The following is a 26,384-nucleotide window of genomic DNA, read 5'->3' as shown; positions in this document are numbered from 1 at the left end:
GCAGTGTAGCTTCCCGCAGTCCTGGTTTGCCTCTACAGACACCTCTAGAAACTAAGAAAACCAGCACCTTCTGCTTGAGTTCACCTTAAGCTTTAATTATAAGGTTGCACCGGTTTAGCTCTAAAGCTAAAGATTATAAAGTAAGAATTATGTAGTATTTTTTTAATAGAGAATGACTAAGACATAACTTGCAAATTTAAGGGTTAAATCTGGATTTATTGAAATACAGACATTATTTTCCCCTTGAAACACTGTAAAAAATAAATACAAAGTATTACATGACAAATTGCTCTTTAAGAAAACAGTATGTCCTTGTGAGAAGCTGTGTAGGTAACCAATGACCATTCTTATACTTTTCAAGCTGTAACCTAGGGATTAAAGAAGTTACCTATTTGATTTATAAACAGTACACGTATGTTAGTGTACATTTATAAACAGTATATGTTAATGTTCTTCTCTGAAACTTTTTGTGAAGAGTCGAAACATTAAAGATGACAACCCTTAAGGTTCCAAAAGGACCAAGCGGTAGCCTTGACTTTTCTTCTTAAATTCCCACCCTAATAGGGAAGTTATGAACACATCTAAGACACAAGTGATAGACACTCCCCCCCAAAGAATGTAAGTAAAGAACATTTCTGAAAACAAAGGCTTTCCCCTCAATAACTTAAAAATTGACAATTAAAAATTTACATATGAAAATGTGATGTAAACAAGTTACAGTAAAATAGTGTGGTATTTCCCGATACTCACAGCATGGCAAGGGAGGCTCACTCACTGAACTCTGTCGCGGTACCCAGACCATACGCAACAGCTGACAAAAATCTCCCTTCTGCGTAAAGAGGCATTTTAGACCATTAGCATTTGCTGACACCCGTGTCATTTCAGACCAAGAAGGAAGCGGCAGCGATGCCAGCTTTTTATGACAAGAAGCCCTTAAGTTGCAGCTGCCTTCTGATCAGTAGCAGAGCAAGTGTTTCTCCTGTAGCTCCAAGACAAGCTGAGGATGCATCAGTTGAAGGAACCACTGGTGCCCTCCCGGTGTTACATTGCTATGCACTTCCGTGGAGAGGCCGAGCCTGCGTTTGCTTTTTTCCGAATGCTTTCTGTAAAAGGAGAGAGAACGTTCTGCTGCGCAGAAGGCATAAAGCCGTGGCAGGATGTGTTGATTTATCAAAATAAAAGAAGAGAAAGAAATGACATGTAATGCTAGCAAGGGGGCAGGGCAGGGTGGCTTCCAGCTTGTGTGAATTGGCTTCACTTAAGTTTTCCTCTGTGTATGTTGTGTAACCACAGAACTCGGGCAGTGCTCAGTGTGTTATTTGAAGGAAGACAAAAGTATTACCTGCTAAATCTCTTCTTCCGATCCCCACAAGGCCTTCGTACAATCCCTTGATTGGATTTTCTCCTGCCGTGATCACGCCATGGAGCCAGATAAGCAACATTCTGTGGCCGTGCTCCCTGTAGCTTTTAGTGCCTGGCAAGATCAAACCACAACTGAAATCCTGCACTTCACAGTGCACAGCCCTGACCGGAGCGGATTTCTGAATTGGTGGGCTTGGACAGCCCTCCCTCCTCTTTGGATTTTACCAGGATGTTCTAAAGTACAGTTTAGCTTAATTCCTAGTTGCAGTGTGATTGATTGCTAGATTAACGTTAATGGAGTGGGCCATGAATGAGCTTGGGCTTGTCAGACAACCTTTCATGACAATACAGAATTTCTGCCTTCAGAGCATAGCTTAGCCCCTTGCTCGTGTTGTGCAAACTACAGGAGTCCTTACAGTAACCGAACCAGCGGGGATCTGTTTCTGAAACTCAGAGCCTGCTTCCGCTAACATCTCTCTTAAATTCTAAATGGGACTTCACTGCCTTCTTGCTTCAGCTCCTTAAAAGAAAAAAATAAAACCAGCAAGTTTCTTCTGTCCTACAGAACAAGAATTTTTTATTTAATTTCTGTAGTGAGGACTAACAGGTCTGGCAGTACCTCAAAAGCCACGAGCAATGGACCACTAACCCCCATGCTTGTGTGCTTTACTCCTAGACAAATTCCAGCACGTAGATACCTCCACATTAATTAAATACAGGATTTTTACCCTAATCTTTTGGTTGTTTCAAATACGCCAGCTGGTTTTCTTCACGCTTTGCTATTACTGCAGACTTATCTCCTAGAAACACAGTCCAAGTGAAGGAAGGAAAATATCTCAGCAGTGTTTTATACCTGTCCATTGTTGCTCAATGGCCCTAATGTGGGCATCAGTGAATTTCCAGTAATGTGCCAGCTTCTTCCATTCACCAGGTTTGAGGTACTTAGTAGCTAACCTCCACATTACTGAGCGAATGTGCTGTGTTTCCAGCCTGTGATCCTGCTTAAAGGTCAAGTGCTTTGCCACCCAGGAGTCGGAGTCGCTGTTCAGATTGTCCTGCAAAGCCAGAACAGGGGTTTCAGCCAGGATGCTGCAGATGTACCTGTCATTCTGCAGACTCCCACACCCCCAGCTCTGCAGGTCGCTGAGAGTTCATTCTGGCACAGCACTTTTTTTTTATTCTCTTCATTCTCTTGTTTCACTCTGTTCTAATCATGCACGTTAACAAATACTGTTAATAACAGCTTTGCTGTGGAAGCCTATGCAGATCGCAATTTGCATTTCTACAGTGCCTTTTATCCGGGGCTCCTATGCAGGATCATTTAATTAAACCTCCCTGCTCCCCTGCAACACAGGCGCAGCTGCTCAGCCCCCTTTACGTGCCAGACTGCAAAGAGGCTAAATGACTTTCCCTAGGGCTGCGTGGGAAGCCCACGCAAAGGCCTGATAGACACAGCATTACTCCTGAAGCTGTGCCTGAGCCACAGGCGTATGCCCTCCTTTCCTTCCTTTTCCTTCCCCACTACAGCACTGTCTTCCCTGGTATGGGAGGATGCCCAAAGTCTCACGAAGACACAAGGGATGTGGTGTTTGGCTGTACTTTCAGCACGCCCTCTGCTGTTTGGGCACAGGCTTGGGGTAGGCAGGGTTTCAGATGGGGGACTGGGGCTGAGCAGCTGCGCCTTGCTCAGGGGGCCATGGGAGGAGAAAGACTGCTGGGCCACAGTGGGAAACACAGGAGGAACAGCCCCAGCTGTGGGGAAGTTTGAGAGGGAAGTTGCTTGTACGACTCCAACAAGAACTGATCACTCTGCTCGCAAGAGGTGTCTCCCTTCCACAGTTGAAAAACTCCCCACGTCCCATTTGGTGACCTCGGGCCAAGCATTTTCCTGCTCAGTGCTTCAGTTTCTCCTTCTGGGAAAAGGAACTAATGCTTATCCCACTCCCTTCTACAGCGCTTTGGGAACAGCTGCCAAAGAATCTTTGAAAACCCCTGTTCCCTTCAGCACAGTCTGGGGTTTTTAACAACAGAGGCTTTTTTAAATAAGGAAAGCCTTAAGTAGATGTTGTTGGCATGGTGAGGACTTTTGTTTTTCTTAAGTAAGGTGATGAAAGTAGAGGTCAGGCTGTCACAGGATGTCCTGCATTTCTTTTCCTTTTAACAGCTGGTAATGTGGAGTCTCAATGGAGAGGATAAAGCTACATCTGCCCTGGGAAGCACAGGGGATGGTGGTGTCAGCTGCTCACCTTTTCCCATTTGTAAAACCGATCGGCTTTGATAATCATGTCTGCCAAGTTCACGTGATTGCCTCGGGCGGCGACATCCAGAGATGTTTTCCCTTGCTGAAATTAGAATGGGAAAAATGAGCTGGAAAAGACCTTGCACTCTTAGGAGGTACAGTCTCCATGCCCACCTGGCAGTCTGTAGTAGCAGGCAGCATGGCCTATTGAGCAATTCACCCAGCCAGGATGAAGGACCCCTATTCTCCACCTGTAAACACCTCGGATGTGAGCTAACTTCGAGCTACTGCGTGCAGGGCATGGGGAGTCATTTTCTAGGCTCTGCAGCATCTCCTCCGTTGCCACAGGGGATCTGCCCGTTTGGCAGGAGCGGTTGGGAACGCATCCCATAACCCACAGTGGATGGCAGGGTGCTTTCAGGCTCCCAGCAACATGGGTGCAGCTGTCAAAGGACGAGCTCAGCACTAAATCCAAGGCATTTTATAGCCTTTTGCAGAGCAGGTTCGCTGACACATGAAACTGAAGTGATTTATACAACCTCATTAATTTTATAGGCTCCACATACTCATGATTAGACATGGTCTCCTAGGAGAAGCACAGGCTGATGGGACTATGACAATGTAACTACGCTCCTTACATGAACATGATTTTGGATTGGGCGGGGGGCAGGATTTGTATTTGTATCTAAAAGCATATAGCAGAAAGGAACAAGATTTGAAAGTTGCATGAAGGAAAGCGAGCCAGCCCAGCCATCAGGCATGCCAGTGTGAATGGTTCTAGCCTCAGATGCGAGCAGAAACCCAATTTCACACAGAAAAGTGTGAATGTGTTCCCTGCGCTGAGTCTCACTGCGGTTCCACAGACTGCTGGAAGGTGGCAAACATTCACTGCAGCTGAAGGCCGTTTCAGCCAGGTGGCTTCAAGTCTGTATGTGCTTTATCCCACTGTGAATGGCAGACACTATTTTAATCTCTGCCCTTCAGCATTTTCTGGGCACATACCATGCTTTCAGGCTGCACGCAACTTGCCCGATTCCTCTAGAATTCCTTTTGTTGATTTAATTAGAGGGCAAAAGCCCTGTACACCGGTGCCAGATCTATACCAAGCATATACTTTTAACCTACTAAAACATGTGTGCTGTAATTCTTGAGATATATTCTTTATCATTATTCGAGAAAATCTTTGATATTGATGTGCCTGATAGCACAAGCAGAAGTAGAAGGAACTAGAACAACTCTGAGAAGAAAAAGTTGGCTCATTGTGTGAACTGTTTTCTACCTTCCTAAGAACGAGTCACTTCTTTCCTGGAAAACACATCAAAACAACCTACCCAGCAGTGTTTCAAGGCCTTAGCCCTGGAAATATCCAGATTTTAATATTATTACTAGCCTCCCTTGAAAATTATGAAAAACAGTGGCAAAGACCATCCATATTTTCCCTCCGTAACCCCACAGAATCTATTAAACCCATGGAGACATTTACCTTGTCTGTTAGCTTCAGATTAACTCCTGCAATGAGAATCATCTCAGCAATGTCCTGCCTGCCATGCTCCGCAGCGATATGGAGTGAGGTCTGCTGCCTCTGCAGAAGGAGGGTGAAAGGACTAAATTTCAGAGAAGGACAAGTGTGAGGCTGGAAGGATAAGAAAGAACAATCCCAGGAGGAAGCGCTGTAAGAACACTGTCAGCTCTGCCCTCCTTTCCCCTCTATCCCTTTATAAACTGAGGGCCAAACACCCTCCTACCTCAAACTGGAGTCGAGTTCCTCAGACTGAGCAGAACGGGTCTGTCCCTGTCCCAGCACCAGCACTAGGAAGCCTCCCTGATAACATTTCAGTCTAAAGAAGGAACCTCTCCAGTTCCATAAAGCTCCCTAGGGTCACTTATAGGACTATACTATTTCCTGTTATTTAAACAATTTATATAGGCAGATAGTTTGGCCAAAGGAGGAAAGGACCTTTGCCAATTCTTTGTTCCTGGGACACAGGGCCAGGCTAATGTGTATGCACTGTAAACTGTATGCACCTTGGGATAGTTTAATGGAAACAACTAAAATCAAATACAAAATGTGGCAATTTTATGGTGTCATCAAGAGAGAACATTGACCGAAACATTACAAAGAAGTTACGTATGTGTTAGCAAGGCCCCTCATTCACAAAATTACAATTTGGTGAGACAACCAGCTACCTCCAGGTTTGCCTCCCATTCTCAGCCCCCCAAACATTTTGCAGAATATCTTCCAGGCTGAAATTTCTCCCCCCTGCTTCCAGCAGGGAGGAGAGAGTCTGACTATGCAATGTCTCTGCGCACAGGTCCCAGGGACGTGGCACAGCCCACGTGTTGAATGCCATCAAGCGATTACCTCACTGCAACACTCAGAATCATTTCACAGGTTTCATGTTTCCTAAGTTGCACTTCCAAGTTTTCCCTATTTTAAAGCACTCCTCTTTAATCCTGTCCCCAAGGTGATCGAATCCCCCATGAAATGGGTTCACATTTCAAAGACAAAGAACAGGAGCTGCAGTCTTACATTATCTGGAATGTCAAGGTCACACTCGGCATCGATGAAGAGCTTCACCATGGCTGGGAAGTTCTGCAGTACCGCAATGTGTGTTGCTGATGCGTTTTGCTGTGGAAAGAAGACCCTGAGCTTAGGAACAGCTTAGCTCATGGCACCGAAAGGACCATGCAGTGCCCAGCATGTCTTATTCTAAGACAGCTGCCAGCCTGGACTGGGGGCGGACCGGGGATACTGCTCCATAAGCACAGACCCCACAGCAGCACTGGTCCTTGCAGAGTTGCTTTGTGCTCTTGAACAGCTCCACAAACTGGCTTTGCCTTTTTGTAAATGATGAGAGCATTGAGCAGGACTTACATGATTAACAGCATCTGTGTGGATTCCTGCATCCATGAGGATCCTGGCTATCTCCTCATAGCCGTGCAGTGCTGTGTAATGAAGGCAGTTCATCTTCTTCTGAGAGGCACATCAGAAGAGATGGGTATTAGTCAGGGTTTCTTCTCAGAAGCTGCAGTTTGTACAGACTGTCCACAGCGATCTCCCTGCTTCCCTCCTGCAAGAGCCCCATGCCCCCATACTGATAAATTCATAGAGATTGTCTCCACAGCCAAACTGGTCCCAGGGGAGCTTCACCCGCCTCTGTGTACAAAACCATGTGTACTTTCCTCTCGACTCCCTGCACTGTTTCTGAAGCACTGGGCTCCGCACGGCCTCACCTGGTAACAGGAGCCATCCCTGGGAGGCCACAGGTCTGGGCAAAAATCCACGAAGTAGTGTCTGGAAATGGAATCACCTCCACAGAGCTCACCTGGGTTTGGGCATTGACATCGGCACCTGCTTCCAAGAGCAGCTTCACACAGTCACTGTGACTCCCCTCAGCAGCCAGGTGCAGAGCCGTAAGTCCTTCCTGGACAAGGCAAAAAAGGAAACAAGCAGCATTTCTGTAGACAAGGCCAAGACAGAGCAGCCTCTGAGCAAGCCTCAGGAAGCCTTGAGCAAGCCTCCACCCCGTCTTCTGAATGCAGGACATGTTAAAATACCAGTTCTGAGGGCCAGGGTGATTGTTAGGAAAATAAAGGACACAATTATCTGCCACTGACATATCAGAGTACTTGCTCTGTCCTTACGCCACTGGAAACAGCTGGCCCATGGGCCACAAGATAGACATCGTGCTCATCATCTTTTCCCCTCTTCAGCCCATTAGCAAACAAAAAAAGATTTCATGTGGACAATGAAGACAAACCATTTTCCTAGAGTAGCCCAGAAACAGCCATAGGCAGAATTAGAAGCCCGTGGCCCTCGACCACTGGTTCCCCCTTCTGAGGGCTGCAGCTCATTTGTTTACAAGAAACAAGCAGAATTCCTGTCTGGTTTTATTACTGCTCTTCGCACAAAGGGCAGCTCATCTGGGGGAAGACAAATACTACCAGAGTTACCGCAGAAGGCGGTTCTCCTTTTCTTTCAGATCTTAATCACAATCAAATACACTTTTCAAAGACAGTAACCAAATAAGACTAAAAAAATTGCTGATAAACTTAATTGGGAGTGTGCCCTGGAATAAATAATAGCATTACTAAGCCAATATTTGCTATCTAAATCATTAACTATGTTCCAGCCACATAATTTTCCAAAGCAGGTCTGTCAAAGAGAGATCTCAAACAGAAGGTCCATATGTTCAGTGACTAAGTCAATACTATAAAGCATAGTGAAGTTTAGTTTAAAACACACTCAATAACCATTTAGGCACTTGAATGTACAAGGGTCAGGGAGAAAACGGGAGATTAAATGGAGTGATAAGGTAGTCCAGCAGATACAACAGGAAGAAAAGGCAATACTTCAGAATTGGATATTGGTCCAAGAAGGATGTTGCCTTTCGATGATACTCAGCAAGTATGATCTGCATTTACACACGTACACTTTAGATAAAATCAGCTATTTTCTAAACCTCTCCTGTTAATACTGACTATTCAGCCTGATGACTGTGGCAGGAGAGTATTTCTAGGGAGGGAAAGGGCAAAACGGATGCGGTTTTCATTTCATTAAAATGTACTTACTAAGTTCTTTTCATCAAGGTCCACTCCAACATCTATAATCTTCTGCAGCACCGAGAGATGTCCATTTTTAGCAGCTAAATGCAATGCTGTATTTTCTTCCTGAAAGTAAACGTCACTTCATACATACATGTATCACAGGACTGAGTGTTCATACACCACAACTTTGTGCAGAGTATATCCAGCATGACTGAAAAGGAGGCTGTAACCAGTAGCACGAGTCTGAAACAGTCTTCTAATAGGTGCAGCAGGGAGGTAAGAAATCCAGCTACCTTAAACTGGAGCACAGTCCACCAGGTGTGTATCCTATATTGCTGTGTATCCTGTCTGAAAATCCTGGAGAGAAATCCAACACAGACTGAGGTGCAAATGGTTTGCAAGTGGATAGGAAAGAAAAGCCCTGACATACCACAACCATAGTTACAACGGCTGACAACTTGCCTGCATGACCCTCGTTTGGTATCCTGTTCCCTGACTTTCACATCCTCTAATCCTTGGACTTTACCTCCCTTGTGTGTGGTTTTATGCCCATACCTTGTCTTTGGCACTGTGAGAACAACCCAGCCGAATTAGGAACTCCACCACCTCCAGCCGCCCATACTCTGCAGCCAGGTGAAACGCTGTCCTGTCCATCTTTGAAAGGAAACAGAAAGAAATACAGTCCAAGAAAGGCTCAGAAAGCACAAGATTAGATCATCTGCTGCAAGCAATATAATAATGCCTTGGGTGATAACCCAGTCTGCAGGGGGAAAAAGTGCTGCACTTCAAAAATAGTTATCTTTTATTCTGTTGTTAATTTTTATTCTGCTTTACATTTGCGATGACCCTAACAAAACAAGGTGAACAGAACTACCCATGGGGGCTAATAACTCCAAGCACTTTGGTCTCACCAAACACTGGAAAATAGATCTTTTCAGTGTTTATTTGATATAAATAGAGGATAATAAATAGTTTACTAAAAGCAACTGAGGATAAAAAAATGGAATTAATATCTGAGACCCCAGTTATCGAGTGAGTCAGAACCCCTTTTGGGGAAAGGGGAAAAGGCAGATCTCTTGTTGCCTCATTTAACTCCCAAGCATCAGAGTGAGAGTGGGGATCACTCTAGGAACCATGAAGGCCAGGGATTGGAAAAGAGTGTGTGTCAGCTCCTGTGTGCTCCTACGCTGTCTTCAGGAACAGATCAGCTAATACTGAAGCATGCTGGGAGAGGGTTACCCTTGGTTATTGCTTACCTACAATACACCCTGGAGCATCAGCTGCACAAGAGGACACTGAAATTCCTGAATTCATTCTGCAAAAGGCTACATTGGGAAGCCTTAGCTGCCAAAACTTGATCAGAGCCAGAATCCTCATCATCCCTAACCCCCCCCTCCACAGGAGGGCCAGAGCCTGTGGGGGATACCCTTGGTTCTTTGGGAATAGCATCTGACTCTAAGCCTCTTCCCAAGACCAAGGGCAACATTCCTGCTAAGCTCAGCAGAGCAAGATCAGACCCCATGAAACAAAGCAGTGAAGAGCCTTCCTACCTGGTCTGTCTTATCCACACACATGTCCTCCAGGTCCTCCATGATGAACTCCAACACCTGGATGTGTCCCCTCTGAGCCGCACAGTGGAGCAGGTTCCTGCCATTCTGGAGAGGAGATAAAGGACCATTTGTTTAACAAGTCCAAGACTGCAGGACAGTCTCTTTTAGCAACCTGTTCCTATTAGCAAAGACCCATTCCATGCCTCCCTGCACTTCTAGGGCTAAACTAGCTTGTGCTGCAGACAGCAAGTTATGACTGAAGTATTAATGTTCCTTTTCCCAACCAAGGTCTATTTTAAAATACACAGACTGCTGATTCACTAAACCCATTTCCCATTCCTGTAACACCTTCCACATCACCACTGCACAAATGGGAGCTGAGAAAGCCATGTACATCTCTATAGCTACAATTATTACACCTGTTTTAGGAATAAGGCAGAAGTGTAGATGGCAGTCCCCACAGCAGATGCTGTCACACACGATTACCTTAGCTCACAGGTAAGCCTCTCCCTCTCCCCCCCATCACTGTCTGGAGCTGCGTGATGGACCCATGTAGGGAGACTCTCTCACCCTATTGACACAGTTAATCTTGGCTCCAGCATTGATGAGGATCTGCAGGACGCAGAGGTGGCCAAACCAGGCAGACAGGAGAAGTGCATTCATTCCAAACTGGGCAGAAGAGAAGAGAGATACTTACAGCTAAACTGCAGCCACCACCATCCCCACCCTGGAGGGAAGCTGTCCCTCTAGCTTCATGAAGTTTCCCAAATATTTTTGTTTCTCTCTGGAGTTTTTTTTGCCCCACTTTCTCCAATTGCTATTATTCCTGCCACAGATGGTTGCAGCAGCTGAGCAGAGACCTGCCTCTTGACTGCCATTTCCTAGTCAATGGTGTGTATTAGCCTGGTTGTTATGGGGAGAGAGAACTTGCTGGCTGTCACTGTCTTCCCACAAGCCCCAACAACAGGACCAGAAGACGACAAGCATGTCCATGCTATACAGAAAACCTCACAGATTCTACCAGCCTACTTCCCGGTCACTGTGCATGCAAGGAAAAGGCCAAAAGACAGAGCACAGACACATCTGAAAACCAGGCTTGCTCCAGAAAGGCACTGCACCTGCCTCAGCAGAGAGGCCACAGCTTCCCAAGCACTGCAATGCCTTCTGCCACCCACCCACAGGGCAAAGGTGCAGTCTGTTAACTGCCAGCCCAGCACCCAGTCCCCGGCGCTGCCCCAACACCGAACACATTTGCAGGACACGCAAGGGAGATTCGCCTTCGTACACTGTCTTCATCATCCACCGGGACATTGTGATCCAGGAGCAGTCGCACAGCATCCACATTCCCCGCACCCGCGGCCCAGTGCAGGGCAGTCCGGTCTGTCTGGACGGGAAGGAAGGAGAGAGGGAAGGCTGAGGTATGCAGAGTGCATGTGCATCCACCAGCCTTCCTGAAGGCCAAAATCTCCTTTGCCATTAATGGAGCCAGAATTTCCCACACTGTGCAGGGTTTTCTTTAGCAGAGCCCTCTGTCTCTTTTGCTCTCTTGTCAGGCAGATAGTGACCTCTGCTAGCCACCTTCTACTCAGAAACTGCAGTTATGGACTGCAGTTAACGACAGCACAGGAATGAGAAATATTGCTGACCATGGATGGACAGATTGAAACAGTAGGGATGGGCGCAATCCCGTATTTCCAGGAACCTACTGGTCAACAAGGGGAGACCTGCACCAGGAACTGAGTTAGTCCCACAGCCTTGGCGTACAGAGATAGAAAAATCAAAGCCTTTCACTGCAGCCGCATGTATTTGGCACACAGGTTCCAAGGGGAACCATAAATTATCACCTTCCCTCAGCACTTGCAACTCTTCAGTCTGGCCAGGATGACAGTGCTGTGGGTTCCAGTGTGTTGTGAAACTGCTCAGTTGCTACAGGCCCTAATTAGCACTGGGTGGTGTATGTTAAAGCTTTAACCAACTGAGCAGCTAATGAGGAGAGTAGCGTTAAGGAGTTGCAGTTCTGAAACACACCCTCAGCACTTCCTGCAGCTTAGAGGTTGAAAAACCCAGGACTTACATTGTTTTTGGCTTTGATGTCGACCCCTCTCCTGATGAGCTCCTCCATCCTGGCCGTGTCATTACGCTTTGCGGCATCATGGAACTCCTTCTCTGAATGAAGCACTGCAGCAGAGACAGAAGAGCGGGCATTAAAACAGTGCTGGCAAGGAGCACGGAGCAGCATGCCCCAACAAACCTCCCCTTCATCTCACCGGCCCTGGTGGCTTCAAGGAAGGATGACTGAAGAAAGATTCTCCCAGGAAGAATCCAAGCCCTACAGACATTGGCAAGTTTTCTGGTTTCGTCCTCTCCCACTATCTCCCCTTCCCTGAGTACCCCTGTGCCACATCAGTGCTCTTCCAGTCCTACCAGCTTCTCTTCTAATTCAGTGTCTTTCTCTGTTTGCATGGACTTGCTCCAGCCCCAAAACCTTTTGATCCATTAGGCCTGGCATCCTCCAAGGCCCAGTGCCAGTGTGAGGGCTCGGGTAGGTGACCCAGACCCTTTCCTCCATCCCTCCACTAACACCCCGCTGCTCTACACATGGTCCTGCTGTCCCCCTCCAGGCAACCTGAATCAGCCAAGCAGCACAAAACTGCTAGCCTGGCCTGTGATTAGTGTTGCATCTCTTAATAGACCGTGGCAGTTCTGCACATAATTTACCACAACCGGCAGTATTTGTCCTGCACAGTTAGGCACAATTTAAGGGTGTTTACCCTCCATGCTGGGCCTTGCCCCAGCAATCTCCTTGATCGAACAAACCTTCCTGCCAAGAACGAGAGCAAGGCTGTCACTCTGGGCCTGCTGCAGCCCCACAGGGAGGCTCTCAAGGTTTTTGGCAGGCTGGTGTCAGTTTTTGTTGGACTCAGTCTCTGCCCTAGTGCTTTTGGGGAATTGTTTCGAGAAGTGCTTGAGTCAGACCCTCAGCCTGTCACAGCCCGCTGGAGAGCTGGCTCAGGTGTTCTGCTCTCTTCTATGTTTCTGCAGATCTCAGGCTGCAGTTTGAGGGTAGCAGGGGCTCAATGCAACTTCAGTTTGTATCAACATATTGACTAGACACTAACCACATGCCATACAAGAGGCATCAAAAGATATTATTGTTCCCATTCCACCACACTGAGGAGATAAACAGGGGACTTGCTGTCTAAATAGCACTACCCCATTTCTTTCTGGAGGGCACAGAAGAAAGGCACCCCTGCTGTGGACTCTTAGGGCAGCAGAGGTATAACCTCATCCTCCAATTTCTGTTCCTCTTACCTTCAAACAAAAACATTTAGCTCAAGAAAAACACGAATAACACAAATCTTAATACCAGACAGGATCATTCAAGAGCGTTGGACCTGCTGCTACAATGAAGGCAGCAGGATCTGGACACTGATTTCTGCAGGAACAGTATATTGAGACTGTTCTCATCTAGTCTGGTGTGTTAACGGGACTGCATTTCCACACTGCATGGACCCTTCATCTGAGAGGAAATATCAGGAGAACTTGGGAAAAAACTGTGGAGTTTATGTTAATTATTAACACCAATGGCTACACGCATACTACCTCTTTACAAATGCTTATCTCTGTTCAGTGGAGTAAATTCTATGTTTCAGTTAAGCTAATGTTGCTGCCCTTGCTCTCCAGGTGACAGAAATATGTTCTTACATTTTATGATCACACAAAGCATCATTGTCAAGAGATGCCAAACCGCCCCTTGACTTATTTATTCTTTCCTCTACCTGTGAAGATGCAGTAACAAACCCTGCATCACTAAGGCTGTAGAAGCCGCAATTTATTTATTTTCAGCAACTCATGGGAAACAATCTGACCGTCTGAGTTTCCTACTTAGTGTCCACACTGGCAAAGCTAACCCTGTAGATGTAAATGCACTCCTCATCACGGCATGCACCCGTCCAACAGCAGCATTTCAGTAGATACTTAGCAGTTTTTCTTCTCTTTTGAGCTCAGGTTCTGGGGTATTTCATACCTTATGGTACTGAATATTAATTCAGTTATCCCAAACAGTGTGGAAAACAATTTAAGTGATTTACCCTCAGCGCAATGCACCAACTCACAGGCAGTTTATTATGCAAGAGATTTTAAAAAGCAGCAAAGGAGATGAAAGGAATGCAAAGAAATGTGCTAAAACTGTCCACTGGGCTCCACCTGAGGCTGCAGGACACAAAACCCAGTACGGCCAGGGACCGGTTGCTAAAGGGGGCCAAAACGCCTAAGTGGGGGGTACTGGCGTTATTTGCAGCATCTCAGTGGTACAGGATGCTTTGGGGCAAAAGCAGTCTCGATTCCCGCGTAGGTTATACACCTAGTTTGTTTCTGAGTGGATTTTTATATGTCTTGTTATTCTTTAAGGCATCTCGGCCATGCCCCAGAGCCCCCCCCGGGCCCGCGGGAGGCCGAGCCCGGGGCCGCGCCCGCCCTCTCCCGCCGTTCAAAACCCCCTCACGGCGCGGCGCCCCTGCCCCGCTGGGGCAGCCCCCGCCCCTGCCTCGCCCCCACTCACGGGTGTCGCCTCCCGACGCCAGGTCGTCCCCCATGCCGCGGCCCGCCGGCCCCGCCAGCACGCCGCCGCCGCCGCCTCAGGGCGGGCTGACAGGCGCGGCCCCGCCGCCTCACGGGCGGGCTGACTGCCGCCGCCCCGCCGCCGCAGAGCGCCTCTTTAACTGTTATTTAAAGGAAAATAAAACAAAATAAATCCTCTTTCCGACAAACACGGTGTTTTCGGGCTGTTTTGGGATGACTTGAAGGGGGAAATCCAGCTACCGCCATTTCGGTCAGGGGGCTGCACGGCTGTTACCTAGGCCAGTGCTGCCCTTCACCTCAGCGTGGCTCGGCTCAGTGCTGCTACTTTGAGGCTGTGAGTGGTTTAATTCTGTTTCCAAACCGATTTGGGAGGAGAGGGATTTCTATTCTGCTGGAAATATGGGGTGGGTTGTTGGGTTTTTTTCCCTGAAAGCAGGGTTCAGGGTTTGGCATTTCCTGGGGATAAGGTGCTCTCATCTACCACATGGCCAGGACACGGCAGTGGGTGCAGGAGAGAGTTAAAAGCACTCTTCACTCAGAGTTTTAGTTAATTCTCTGTTTCAGTATCTGGGTCTGGTTTTGTCTTTTATTTTCTTTTCCATTTCGATAGGATGAGGGGGAAGGAACCAGGCAGTGGCTGAGCTGAGGCTGGAGGAAAATCAGATCTGTTTTGGGGAGGTCTGAGGTAGGCAGGGAAAAAAAGGTCCAAAACAGCAAAAAAAATTCCAAAACTGGGTGCTTGGTCCTGTCAGTGTTGTCCGTCTCCAGGCTGGAGAGATGATGCTGCCTTTTCATGAAGGACCAGGTAGTGGCTCTTCTGGCAGCAAATCTTTAGTGGAGCTCCGTGGGGGCCACTCTTTCTGCCGCAGCCATTTCAGTTCTGCCTGTGCAAGGTCCCTGGCGTGGGTCTGACCCCCACAGCTTTCTCCCCGTATCTAATTTGTCAGGGTAAGTGTGGCACACGAGTGTTCCCTACTCCTTACATTTTCTAGCCTTTCCTGTGTTTGCTTGGCCACGGATATGGGATGACACGTTGAGTGACACTTTGGGTTGATTGAGTAAATGCTGTTTGTTGGCCTTCAAATACATAGGAAGGTGGTGCGAGGCGAAAGGAATAACCTGTTCTGCAGACCCAGGATGGGCAGGACTGGGAGGCATGAGCTTAAATCGTGGTAGGCAGGACTTTGGTTTCTCCTGTGTATGGCTTCCCAGTGGCCAAGACAGCAAAGGAGAGTTGACTGCAGAAAGGGGGTTTCTTTGCTGCTGGTCACAAGGTAGGAGTGGTGACCTTGCAAGGACCCTTCCAGCCCCACTACTCTGATTTCTCGACTTAGTCCCTGCAGCATCAGCTTTGCACTCCCTGCCTGTACCATGCTGGCCTACACACCTGTGTCAGACTTGGGCCTTGTCATGGGCCCCTCTCTCCTCCTCAGCAGGACTCCCTGGAGGAGTCTCCCCGTCCCCTCCAGCCTCGCTGTACCGCGGGTTTTGGCTGCGAGCACACTGATCCCGGCGACCACATGAGGGTGCCAGTGCTGTTCACCTGCCACGATCTGCTGCAGTGAGCAATGAACTCCAGGGTGCAGGCTGTTCCCTGGGCTCAGGCCAGTTTTGGGGGACACCCTTGTGCGGGTCTGTGCTGATCCTGCGAGAGAGCGTGGGGCATGTGCGTGTGGTGGCAGATGCAGGGAGGCAGGCAGTGTCCCGGGGGGGGTGCAGAGATGCATGCGGAGACCCTCTGCTACTTCAGAAACATCCCTCCATGGGCACAGCTACACCCTGCGCAGGGACACCAGAGCTATCTTCAGGGCTGGGAGCAGCAGAGCTGAGCCGGCGGCTTCCATCTCATCGAAGCCCACTGCCGAGGGTCTCTGTAGCCAAGCACTGTGCTGGTGCAGCTGACCCACTGCAGGGACCACGAGCTGGGCTTGGCCTGCCCAGCTGTGAAATGGGGACATAGACCCTAAGCTCTTGAGCAAACACAGATTGTGTGGGGATCTGTGACTAGCTGCTTGTCTCAGAGCTTTGGATTTGTCTTTTGTTTTCCTTTTATTCAAATTGAATTAAAAAAAAGAACCTCTCCAGTAGGTAAAGCAAACATAAGGTCTGTCTGGATAAAGGGGAAGCCCTTCTTTTGTACAATAGCTCAGTGGGTAGAGCATCCTCCCTGAGGAAGGGGGAAAGCTAGGTTTGATCCTTGCTTCTGCCGGAGGGGAGATGCAAACCCTGGTCTCCACAAGACCCCAGAGAGTACTGTAAACAGCAGGCTATGAGCATGTCTGGTGCGGAGAGATTTTCTTGCTCTTTCCTGTTATTTTAAATAATTAATGATTTGATGGAGCAGGGAGTGGAGAAGGCAGGTGTCCCGTCTCCCTGGAGAGCAGTCTGTGCACCCGGCGAGACGGAGTCTTGCTTTCTTGCGATGAATATTTAAGTGTCTTTAGACAAACTGGAACCGCGCCAGCAGGAATGACTGAGAAGGGCTGAGCCCTTCCCACTGGGTACCCTAGTGCCTGGGGGCTGGGGAAACAGCCCTGAATAGGGCAGAGAATAATCCCTGCTTGTACGGACGTATAGTGCATCCCAGCCTTGGGTGGGACCTCTGGCTCTTGCTAGTCTTTTGTTACGCTGTAAGAGATCCTTGGATGGAAAGCTGTCCGGACTTAACCTGCCACTGTTAACGTCATTGTCTGCACCTTTTCCAGAGCTTGAATCAGCCAGGACTGATCACCTACGGCTCTTCTGCTGCTTAATGCTGACCTCGGAAGAGAAGTAGCGCAGATGCACTGAAAGTTCGCATCTGTTTGTGGGCTTGGGCATTTCCAGCAGGCAGAAAAAAAGCAATGTAGGCAGTTCCTTCTGTCCTTACTAAATAGGTATGTGTTCAGGGGTGGAAGGGACAAAGACTTTCTGCTGATACTAAGTACAGAATGCAGCAAGGATTTATCAACAACGCTGAACACTTGCCTAGCGATCCATTTATTACCTAACAGACCTAAAACAGCTTTTGGATTTTTCCACTAATGTTGGAGCATAACGAACGACGGGGGAGGTGATAATTTGAGCTCTTTTTGCAATATATTCCAGATAGTGACCCCATCTTCACAAAGGTGTTAAAGTCTTCGACTTTATTTCACTTGAAGAATAATTTTAGCTAAGCCGGCTACGTGCCCTTAGAAGTTAAGCTCTCTGGCATAGCATTTTGTGCTCTTACTTTGCATGCACAATTTTTATGTGTTAGTTTAGGATAATCATTATTTTCAATCTCCAGCTTTCAAAAATCATGAGTCAGGCTGCTTAAATCCATGCCATTTTAAAATGTGCTTCTGTTTGCTCTCTGGTTTAGTTGTATACACTGTGATTTTAAAGTCAGTCAGATTTGCAGCTAGCCATGTAATACAGCCCACAAACCAGTATGTGTTTATGCAGAAACAGTTGCTTACCTAAAGGTTTAGCAAATTGGACTTTAATTTATAATCTTCCTTTGGAAGCAAAACTGGAAGGTGACTCCTCCTGCCTGCAGCTGCCGGTAGTCCAGGAAACCAAGCCTCTGCTTCCCTGGAGCTGCCCACAGTAGGGGAGCCTGGCTTGGGGAACAGCCTCCAGCCCTGGAGGATTGTCTTTTCTGGCATATGCTGCCACAGTCAGGAAATTGAATATTGCATGGGAGAGGGGATGACCACGTTCCTCATTCAGTGCTGATGGACTGTTTTTACATGACCGGGTGTCAAACAGCGCAATGTGCTGAGATAGCAACCATGGGCTCTGCATGGCAGCACCTAAACCAGATCCTTTGGCACTGTGGTACACAGCTGCCATTGACGCCGTGAGGAATTGTATGTCTGTGCTGCTTTATGTCCCCGCTGTGGGTATGAAAGGGACTAACCGTACCAGCTCTGTGTCCTGGTTTGCAAACTGCGCTTTCAGATATGTCCCGTTAGACTGGAATGCACGTTACAGCTCTGGCTACGTGGCTTCATGTGTGGCTCCACCTTATTTATTTTTTGTCTGGGCTAAGCTTTTAGTTGTCCTGTAGACTAGGTTATTTTTGGTGCTTTCTTTGATAACTCTGTTGCTATGACATGCTGCGGAGCCAAAACTCCTCTGGGAACATCCCAGCAATGCACACAAACATCAGCCCTGTAGCTTCTAACAGTCAACATATGAAGCTTTCAGAAACCCTGGACACCTAACGGGACCCCACAAGCCCACTATGGAAGCCTGAGAAGGGATCCAGCACTTTCCTCAAAGGCTGTATTCATCTCCTTGCAAGGCTTCCACAGAGGAACAGCTTGTTAGAGGGACCTGTGGAGCTTGGAAGCTTTGCCAATAATAATTCAGGCCCAATTCTGAAGTCAAATATTTAGTTAAACAGAGACTGACTGATGACTGGATAAAACACAGATGGCATCTGAGTGAGCTCAACACTTCAGGTTTTTGTCAGTGTCCATTTCACGAGCCTATAATGCCATTTTTCCCGTCTTCCCAGACTCTGCTCATCCTGTGTAGTGTTACAGACAACGCAGAATTTCAGCAGAGCTGTTCCTCCTAGCTCAGGAAGCAGCCTGTATCACAAAATTATGTTCTCGGTCTAGGCTTAGGAATAATCCAGTATTATGGGATTGGGAGGAAATCACATGTTAGAGAAATTGAAAGGTTTGTTGTTTGTTTGTTTGTTTTTAAGGAAAAGACTCAAGGAAGCCAGGAAACGTCAGAGGGCGGGTGAGCGAGTCTTGTCCAGCAAGATGCTGCTGCATTGGGTTGACACAGATAGTTCAATCCATGTTAACAGCAAATGGAAGTTTCAACTGGTGATTCTGAACTTCCCTCTCCTGTCACTCTCACTTCCCAAAGCCGATAGGCCTTTAAATCCCTTGAAAAGATAAATGGGCTTAAGCTTCTATGTGGCTTTGAAAGTGAAGCTTACACTCAATTAGCACTGTGGCCGGGGTTGTTCCTGACGATCAGGTCACTCCTGTTGATCCCTGACCTTTGCATAGAGCTGACTGACACGAGTTCACTACATCTTTCAACTCAGTATATTCTCCTTCCAGCTGTGGAGAACTGGGCTGACACCTATCCTGCAGGAATACCTGAGAAGCAAAAAAACACCTGCTAAGTATCACTTGTACCTGAATTATATCTTGGAAAAATACTGTATGGGAGGAGAAATTTGTTATTTCTGTGATGCTTTGCTGAAGGAGGTCTGTATGAGCCCATTGTGTTCAAACTCTCTTAATGCATGAGTCCCAGGTTTGACCAGTAGCTGGGAGATTACTGGTGTGACAACCTCTATCTGTCAGTGATGATCAGGTCACAGTGGTCATCCTGGCCTTGCTTTGAACTGTACGCCTTACTGGAAGAGTGGAGGCTGGTCTTTCAAAACCAGGAATGTTAAGACTAGTATGGTCTTAAAACAGCTACTGTGTGAAGGAAAGCAAGAGTAGCAGGGAAGGATCTAAAGGACAGAAAATCTTCTTGAATTTGAGAAGAGAAATGGTGTGATGGAGCTGGGGTCCCAGCCCTCCCTGGTTCAAATGCGATGGTTAGCTGAGCAAGTGTTTGGTTATGGGAGGTGGGAATGGCTGCATCGTATAAACCAAGCAATAATCGGACACTGAATCCTAATCCCCTTGCTGACATGCCTGCAGGCAGTGTTTTTATTCTTACTTTCCTGCATGTGTAAAAAGAGGGAGGATCCTCTGCTTCCTGGGCCTCTGAGGACCGTCTGGCTCCTAAAGGCAATCTCTTCCCTGCCTTTTTCAGGACAAAAGTGCAGCTGAAACGTAGGATCTTAGATCTTAGAACCATAGACTTGAAGTGCTGAAACCTACTGCCAGAGGCACAGCCCCGAGCTGCTCTTGTGCCATGCTGTAGGACTCAATGCAAAATTTGAAGTGAAACAAAAAATCTTGTGTTTGAGCATTTAATAAAAGCAAAGTGGAAGCAAAGGGTCACGAAGATGTGATGCCATTGCTCCCTTCTTCTCTGACACCATGGTAAACCATGGAGTGCAACAGGAGCAGGAAAGCACTCTGTTAGGAGGCAGCTTTGGAAGCCTTTAATTTCTCTCTCTCAGCAATTTTCTTCCAGAGCCCGAAACATCTGCCTCTGCCTCCAGCCACATGCAAGTGCACCAAAAGAGTTTTGTTCCAAGCCTAATGAGTAATTTCATGGTCTTGGACTTGGAGGCAGGGGGAGGGGGCTGGGACAGCAGCCGGAGTCATGCTCTACAAGGAGCTCTGCGGATGTCAAATCGCAGCCTGACGACTTTTATTTTATTGCAGCCCACCGGGCTTCCCTTTAAAGTCTGCTGCTAGAGTTGCTGGTGATCAGTGCAGAAACAGCTCCTACACGGGCTGCTGCATTCCAGGGGCTTCCTCACTTCTGAGCACAACAAGCAACACGGAAAATAATGACATCAGTGGAGAGGAGGTGGGGGAGCTCAGCTGGGCGTCAGCTCCGCTCTGTTTGGAGAGAGCAGACGTGAATGCAGAAAGCGCTTTGCCTGTCCTGCTTCTGGCTTCAGTGCAATGTGCTCATAGAAGGAGGGATGAGGGAACAAACAACCCTGGGCAGATGTGCAATCGCACTGCTTGAGTGTCTAGCGGATGATGCTGAGATGTAGTGATGCACGCGGTCTGAGAACAGATATAGAATGAGCTGATTCAAATTGTAGCTGGTCTCAGCAGCGTTTAAAAAGCGTAAACCCCAGCTTTCTCTTTGAGAAGGACGGGGTTATCTGTAGAGCGAGATAATCTGTACAGAGCACAGGAAACAGAAGGCAGATGTTGTCATATGTTTATCATATGTTTCCACCACAGGGTCTTCCTTTGGGACAGGCTTGCAGATCCCAGGCCCTGGAGCAGGACTTGCACAGCTCCATGGACACACCATGCTGTGTTTATCTAGGGCAGAAGAATATACAGAGCTCTTCCTCCACCTGCGCAGGTTCTCCTGGTCTGAAGAGGAAGTTTATGTTCATTCGCTGTGACTCAGCTATAGAGCCTGACTCATTTTCATGCTGTTACTCATAGAAAGGGAAAGCCAAATGACAACCAGTCTGTGCCTGTAGACACCTGTAATTCTACAGCTTTCTGCTGTTAATCTCTGGATGAGTTTCTGTTTATCGGCACTAACACACTTAACCTACTGAAGCTTTTAATACTTCTCTCTACAGAGAAAAACTGATTAGAAAATAAAGTTTTCTACCCCTAAAGCTAAGAGGAAGTGTGCTGAATCTCCATGGCTGCTTCTGGAGTTCCCGAAATGAGACTATTTCAAGGGGACACTTTCTTCACAGAGGTAACAACGGGCTGGTACCAGATGGAGCAACCATCAGGCAGAGCTGGGAATGGCTGCAGAGTTACTGCAGCTCCTGAGCTGACTTCTGTGGTCTGGAGGGAGTTCCTGGTGGTCTGCCTCTTAATGGTGCTCAGTGCTAGGAGATCCTGCTTCCAGCGACAATGGCTTGTTGGTGACCAGAAATCTGTCTCACCGGCTCTCTGGGCTTCTGTCCCGTGCCTTGACTCCCCACTGTAATATAAGGACTATAGCTGCACGGGGTTCTGTAGGCTGCTAGTCCTCAGAGGAAGGGATGGTGTTTTACTTTGTGTAAGCCTTTGTTGCACCGCCCGCTCAGGAGTCTCTGCTCACGTGAGAGTTGGCTGTTGCTTACTCGCGCATATTTTGACCACTCCTCAGGGTGCAGGGAATCACTGGGTCCTCATTCCTTCTCTTGCAGCATGATGGGTGGCTTATTCTGAATGTGTTAGAGACCGCACGAGCATGAGTCATATTTGAAAACCTCACCCAAGATCTGCATAGGGAGGCTTTAGCTGTGAGGTGGGAACCGGTGCCTGCCACTACCGCTGGGCCAAACCCAGCCTTTCCCATTTCAGCCTCATTCCATGTAAAAACCACAGTGCAGCCCTTCCTGCACTGCACGGAAGAGCACAGTGCAAAGCTCCAGGTGGGTGGGCTGTCCAGAGGACAAGGAGGTATCTCGGGCCTGGAGCAGGGGTTGTGTCAGAGTTAAGGCAGTTTCCTCTGGGTTATGGGAAGCTGAGGTTCAAATGATCGGTCTAAGTGTTACAGAGAGGGGCTTGGCCTCAAACCTGGCTCTCTCAGCAACCTGTTGCTGGACAAGAGGCCACACTAGGGTTCGGCTCTCTTGTCATTTGCCTTGATTCCGTATAAAGAGCTTTGATCAGAATTGTTCCATGGACTCTCAAATGAAAAGCTGGGGTTTCAGTTATTTTCTGGTGGAAAAAATGCTTAATTGGAAAAATTCCTGCATGGCCTTGGTATGCTTTCAGCTGGCATCCTGCCTGCCCCTTTCTGAAAATACTGCTGATTTTGAGTGCAAGCGCTTCTTGTGAGGCTGGTTTCTTTGGTTGCAATCCCTCACTTAGGTTTCTTTTTACCTTGAGTGGATGGTAGGAGTTGGCCTCTTGTTACGTGGCACTGAAGTGACCTTCTGGGGCTGCCTGCATGTCCTGCTGCCCTTCACGGGAGAGCATGGCTCAGAGGCCGGAGTTCCTGTAGCATTTAAGGAGCAGCCACTGCCCTGCTGCTCTTAGCTGTTTGCTGTTGCTACTCGCCACCACCCCCAGCTCTGGCAGCCGTGTTTGCAAAAAGCTCTGTGGGCAGTGGAAGCAAGCTGGTTTCATCATGACAATGTAGTTATCCTTTTAAGGGAAAATTCCCTCCGGGAGCCAACCCTCAATTACCAGCTGCTCCAGTGCCTTCTTGCTGGAGATGGCTTGTAACACAGTTGAATTACAGCCACAGTAACTCAGTCGAGCACCTAGCCGCTCTGAAAAAAAAACAATAATTAAACTGTTGGCCTCTGTTGTTTGCTGGTGATTGCTGAATCTAGAAATTGGGGTCAAAACCCAAAGGGCTGGCTCCCCTCATCAGTGCATTTGTGCAGAACCAATCTGTGGACGTTACCTCTTCAAACCCAGATGCTATTCCCATGGTATTAATGGGGTCGTATGCAGATGCCATGTTCTTCCCTAAAGAAGTCCGTTGCAAGATTCAGGAGCTCTGGGTAGTACAAGAATGGTGATAACTAGCTGATGCAAGTGTCTGCTAGATGCCAGGAAACCGGGGTGGGCAGTGGTTGCATTTCAATTTCTGTGGTGAATTCACTGTGGTGAATGGGAGGGCTCCTCCAAAGGTCCTGATTCGGAGGCTGAAAAAGTCTTTCTATTCTGCTGACATGTCTCATAGTCCATGGGGACAATGTCTAACCAGGACGGGGCTGCTGCGGAGGTTGCCCTCTGCCTATGTCGCAGCGAGCAGAGCAGGAGCATGCAGAGCTGTAGACAACAGCCTGTGCTCTTTCTATTCTATAGGAATGGTGGCTTTGGCTGCAAGCCCCCAAATTTACATCTCTTGTGTTTAGCACTGAAAATACTTTAATTCCAAACGAGCTGCTTACCAGAAGAACATGACACTTCTGAACGCAAACTTGTCACAGGAATGAGACCGGACTCCTTAAAGGAGTTCTAGGGACTGCTTCTTTCGACATCTGTAAGTTTACTGTGATTGTCTGAGAAAATGGCATTTTCTCTCTGGGCAGTGACAGACTCGTTTGAAAAAACAACCCTGTACCTGTGCAGCTACTGTTGTCTTGAGCCAAAACAAATGGACCATGGCCTGTGGTGTGACTGGTTCATCTGAAGATGAAACGATGGTCCTTGGAGGAAACAGTCACAGAGGAGCTGGGCTGGATCCCTGTGCCCCATTTTGAGGACTGAAATGCACAGGAATCCTATTCTGTCTGCCTAGAGCCGGACTGAAAGAGCTCTCCAATCTTCCCAGCCTTCCCAAGGGTTTGAATTCTCTTCCCCTATCTACAGCAGGAAAAAAAAAAAAAAAAATTTAAAACTTCTGTAAGCAGACAGGAAGCAACCACATAAGCTCCATCAAAATATGTAATTTCATACTTTTAAAAACTGTTAGGGTAAATTTTTAAAAATTGTAAATTAACTAAAGTGTTGAAATTGTGTTTTCATGCTGCAGAACAAAACTGTCCCCTTTTGAAATGTCAAATTTTCAAAGCTTTTTTTGTACATTTTTTTAAACCAAAACACTTTTCCACATCTGTAGTCCTCTGCTAACAGTTTGGGGTTGCTGTTTTGCCCTGAAAACATTTTGCCAGAAAATTTCTCTCCAGCAATTCCCGTGAGGCCCTGATTCCACCCTTGGAGGTGGGTGGTTTTGAACCCGCCTGGATAGAAAGGCAGAAGTGTGGCCAAGCTGAGAGCAATCCTGTCATTCGAGTACATAACCATTGTTTGAACTGATGACCTTTCGGAAGTTCATTAGTCCTTGGCAGTCGAAAACAAGTGAAATTTATTTGCCTTGCTCAGGGAATTCAGCCCATGCTGTTGAAAATGCAGCGTTGCTCCAGAGAAAGAGCTGATCAGAGGCTCTGTTGCTTGGATGGGAAGGTTATCCATGTGCTGGGGACTGGCACCGGAGAACGTAGGTTCAGATCTGTATCTCCTGTGATCTCCCGTATGACATCTGGCCATGTTTTTTTCTTTGGGCTTCATTTCCCCTTCACCACTGTTTCTTGCAAAAACGTACAATACATGAAGAACTGGGCAGTGCTTTGCTGTCATGGTGATGTGGTCTAAACAAACCCAGAGTATTTTGCCAGTATTTCAAAACTGACTTCTTGTTGCAAATGAAATAGCAGAGGAACTTGCAGTTTTGTTTGCACAGATCCTCGCCTAGTTAGTCATGCTGGCTTGCATATCTGTTGGACTTTTGGAGATCTTCTAGTGTTTTATCAATTGCAGTGATAAATATCCCAGTGTGTGGTGGTGTGCTAGATAACTTGCATCTAAAACTGATTAGCATTTCTCCTTTAAGAAGCATTTCTTTATGTGCAAGGTAGGTTTCTCCGGAAGGAAAACATAATTTTCCTCCAAAACTACTTGAGTTTTTTTGGGTGGGAGGGAAAAAATTAATATAGTTTAAAACTTCACCAAGCATCTGAAACTATTTAGAGACCAAGAGGGAATTAAATGTTTCAATAAGGGGTAAGGGAAAGCCAGCAACGAGCTTTCCAATATCCTCATTTCTGGATATGACCCTGCTGTGTAGTTCTGAGAGGAAGGAGAGTTTGGATCTGTTTGCGTTGCATATATGTCACATCCTTACCCATGAATGGCAGCTAGTACTTAGCATTACCTCCCCACATCTTGCCCTCTTCCTTCCTCTGACCTCTTCTCCAGTACACTCTTTTACAGTCGCTGCTCCAGATGGCTTTGTCTTTTCCCCCAGAACATCTCCAAAATACTTCAAGTTCTTATTTCTTATTTTAAATGAACAATATAGTAGATTCAACAGCTATCGGTAGTATTTGCACATTATGTCTTATCCACTTAGGGGCTAGGAATAATTGTTCTTTAACTGTCATATCACCCAAAGAAAGCAGCATTTGGAGGTCCATTCCTATCCCTGCTAAGGGTTAGAGAAGTCATCAAAGGACAAATTCTCCGAATTGGCACTTTTTTTTGTTGTTTTTTTTAGGAGCACTTCATCTGGTTATCTAATGTTCAGGTTATCTAATGTTTGCTGCAAAAGGTCACTACTGCACCAATTAAAAAGAAAAGTATCTGCTGCAGGAGAATGGGTTCGGAGCCCAGCTCTTCAATGCTCTGTGCCTTTGCCTTCATTCTGCAGAGTGACAAGCTCCACCGTCTCTCCTGGCTGCACTACAAGGCCCAATTCATTCATGGCCACAAAACACCTTCAGGTCTTCATCATACTGGAAGATGCTATAAAAGAACTGCCAATGGTGGTGTTAGTCAAAAAAATTGAGGTAGTTCTAGCTTGGGTTCCCAGTATTTTGATTCCATTCATTCATTTATTTGAGCAAATAATTTTAAAATTAATTTCCTGACGTTGAAAAATGCCCATGTTCCAAAGCGTAAACTTACCCTCCATGGGGATGTAGAAACCAGCTCGTGAATCTGACGGGGGCGAGGAGTAAGGAGGTTTTCTTGGCAGCGGTACAACTAAAACTTATGGACAGCTTCTATCAACACAGCGCTGAGCTTTCTAGGAATCAGTTGTTCTGG

The 26,384-nt window shown here is 47.2% G+C and overlaps 1 protein-coding gene across 2 annotated transcripts; it reads right to left on the bottom strand.

Annotated features, from left to right (window-relative positions):
- Positions 1 to 209: 209 nt before the first annotated feature.
- ANKDD1A (ankyrin repeat and death domain containing 1A) lies at positions 210 to 14,343 on the bottom strand. Of its 2 annotated transcripts, XM_076348051.1 has the most exons (15): positions 14,261 to 14,343; positions 11,774 to 11,877; positions 10,985 to 11,083; positions 10,270 to 10,368; positions 9,700 to 9,804; positions 8,705 to 8,803; positions 8,174 to 8,272; positions 6,928 to 7,026; positions 6,477 to 6,575; positions 6,132 to 6,230; positions 5,085 to 5,183; positions 3,609 to 3,704; positions 2,216 to 2,417; positions 1,343 to 1,474; positions 210 to 1,103 (listed from the first exon to the last, which is right to left on the bottom strand). In XM_076348051.1, the coding sequence occupies exons 1-15, from the start codon at positions 14,292 to 14,294 to the stop codon at positions 1,042 to 1,044; spliced, it is 1,527 nt and encodes a 508-aa protein (XP_076204166.1). In that variant the 5' UTR covers positions 14,295 to 14,343; the 3' UTR covers positions 210 to 1,041. The 2 variants fall into 2 exon arrangements, with proteins under 2 accessions (XP_076204166.1, XP_076204165.1); XM_076348050.1 differs by lacking the exon at positions 10,270 to 10,368 and having other exon boundaries at positions 14,261 to 14,319.
- Positions 14,344 to 26,384: the final 12,041 nt, after the last annotated feature.

The sequence above is a fragment of the Aptenodytes patagonicus genome, chromosome 10 (assembly GCF_965638725.1).
Source record: "Aptenodytes patagonicus chromosome 10, bAptPat1.pri.cur, whole genome shotgun sequence".
Classification (NCBI taxonomy): domain Eukaryota; kingdom Metazoa; phylum Chordata; class Aves; order Sphenisciformes; family Spheniscidae; genus Aptenodytes; species Aptenodytes patagonicus.
The sequence above is the reverse complement of the archived record's forward strand: the minus strand, read 5'-3'. Positions and strand labels throughout refer to the sequence as shown.

Excerpts from the sequence above, each read along its gene's own strand:
- ANKDD1A (XM_076348051.1), bottom strand. The coding sequence starts at position 14,294 with ATGGGGGACGACCTGGCGTCGGGAGGCGACACCC. Across the intron at positions 11,084-11,773 it reads ACATCAAAGCCAAAAACAAT|ACAGACCGGACTGCCCTGCA; the intron begins GTAAGTCCTGGG and ends CTTCCCGTCCAG. Across the intron at positions 5,184-6,131 it reads ACCTTGACATTCCAGATAAT|AGGCAGCAGACCTCACTCCA; the intron begins GTAAGACTGCAG and ends CTCCTTCTGCAG.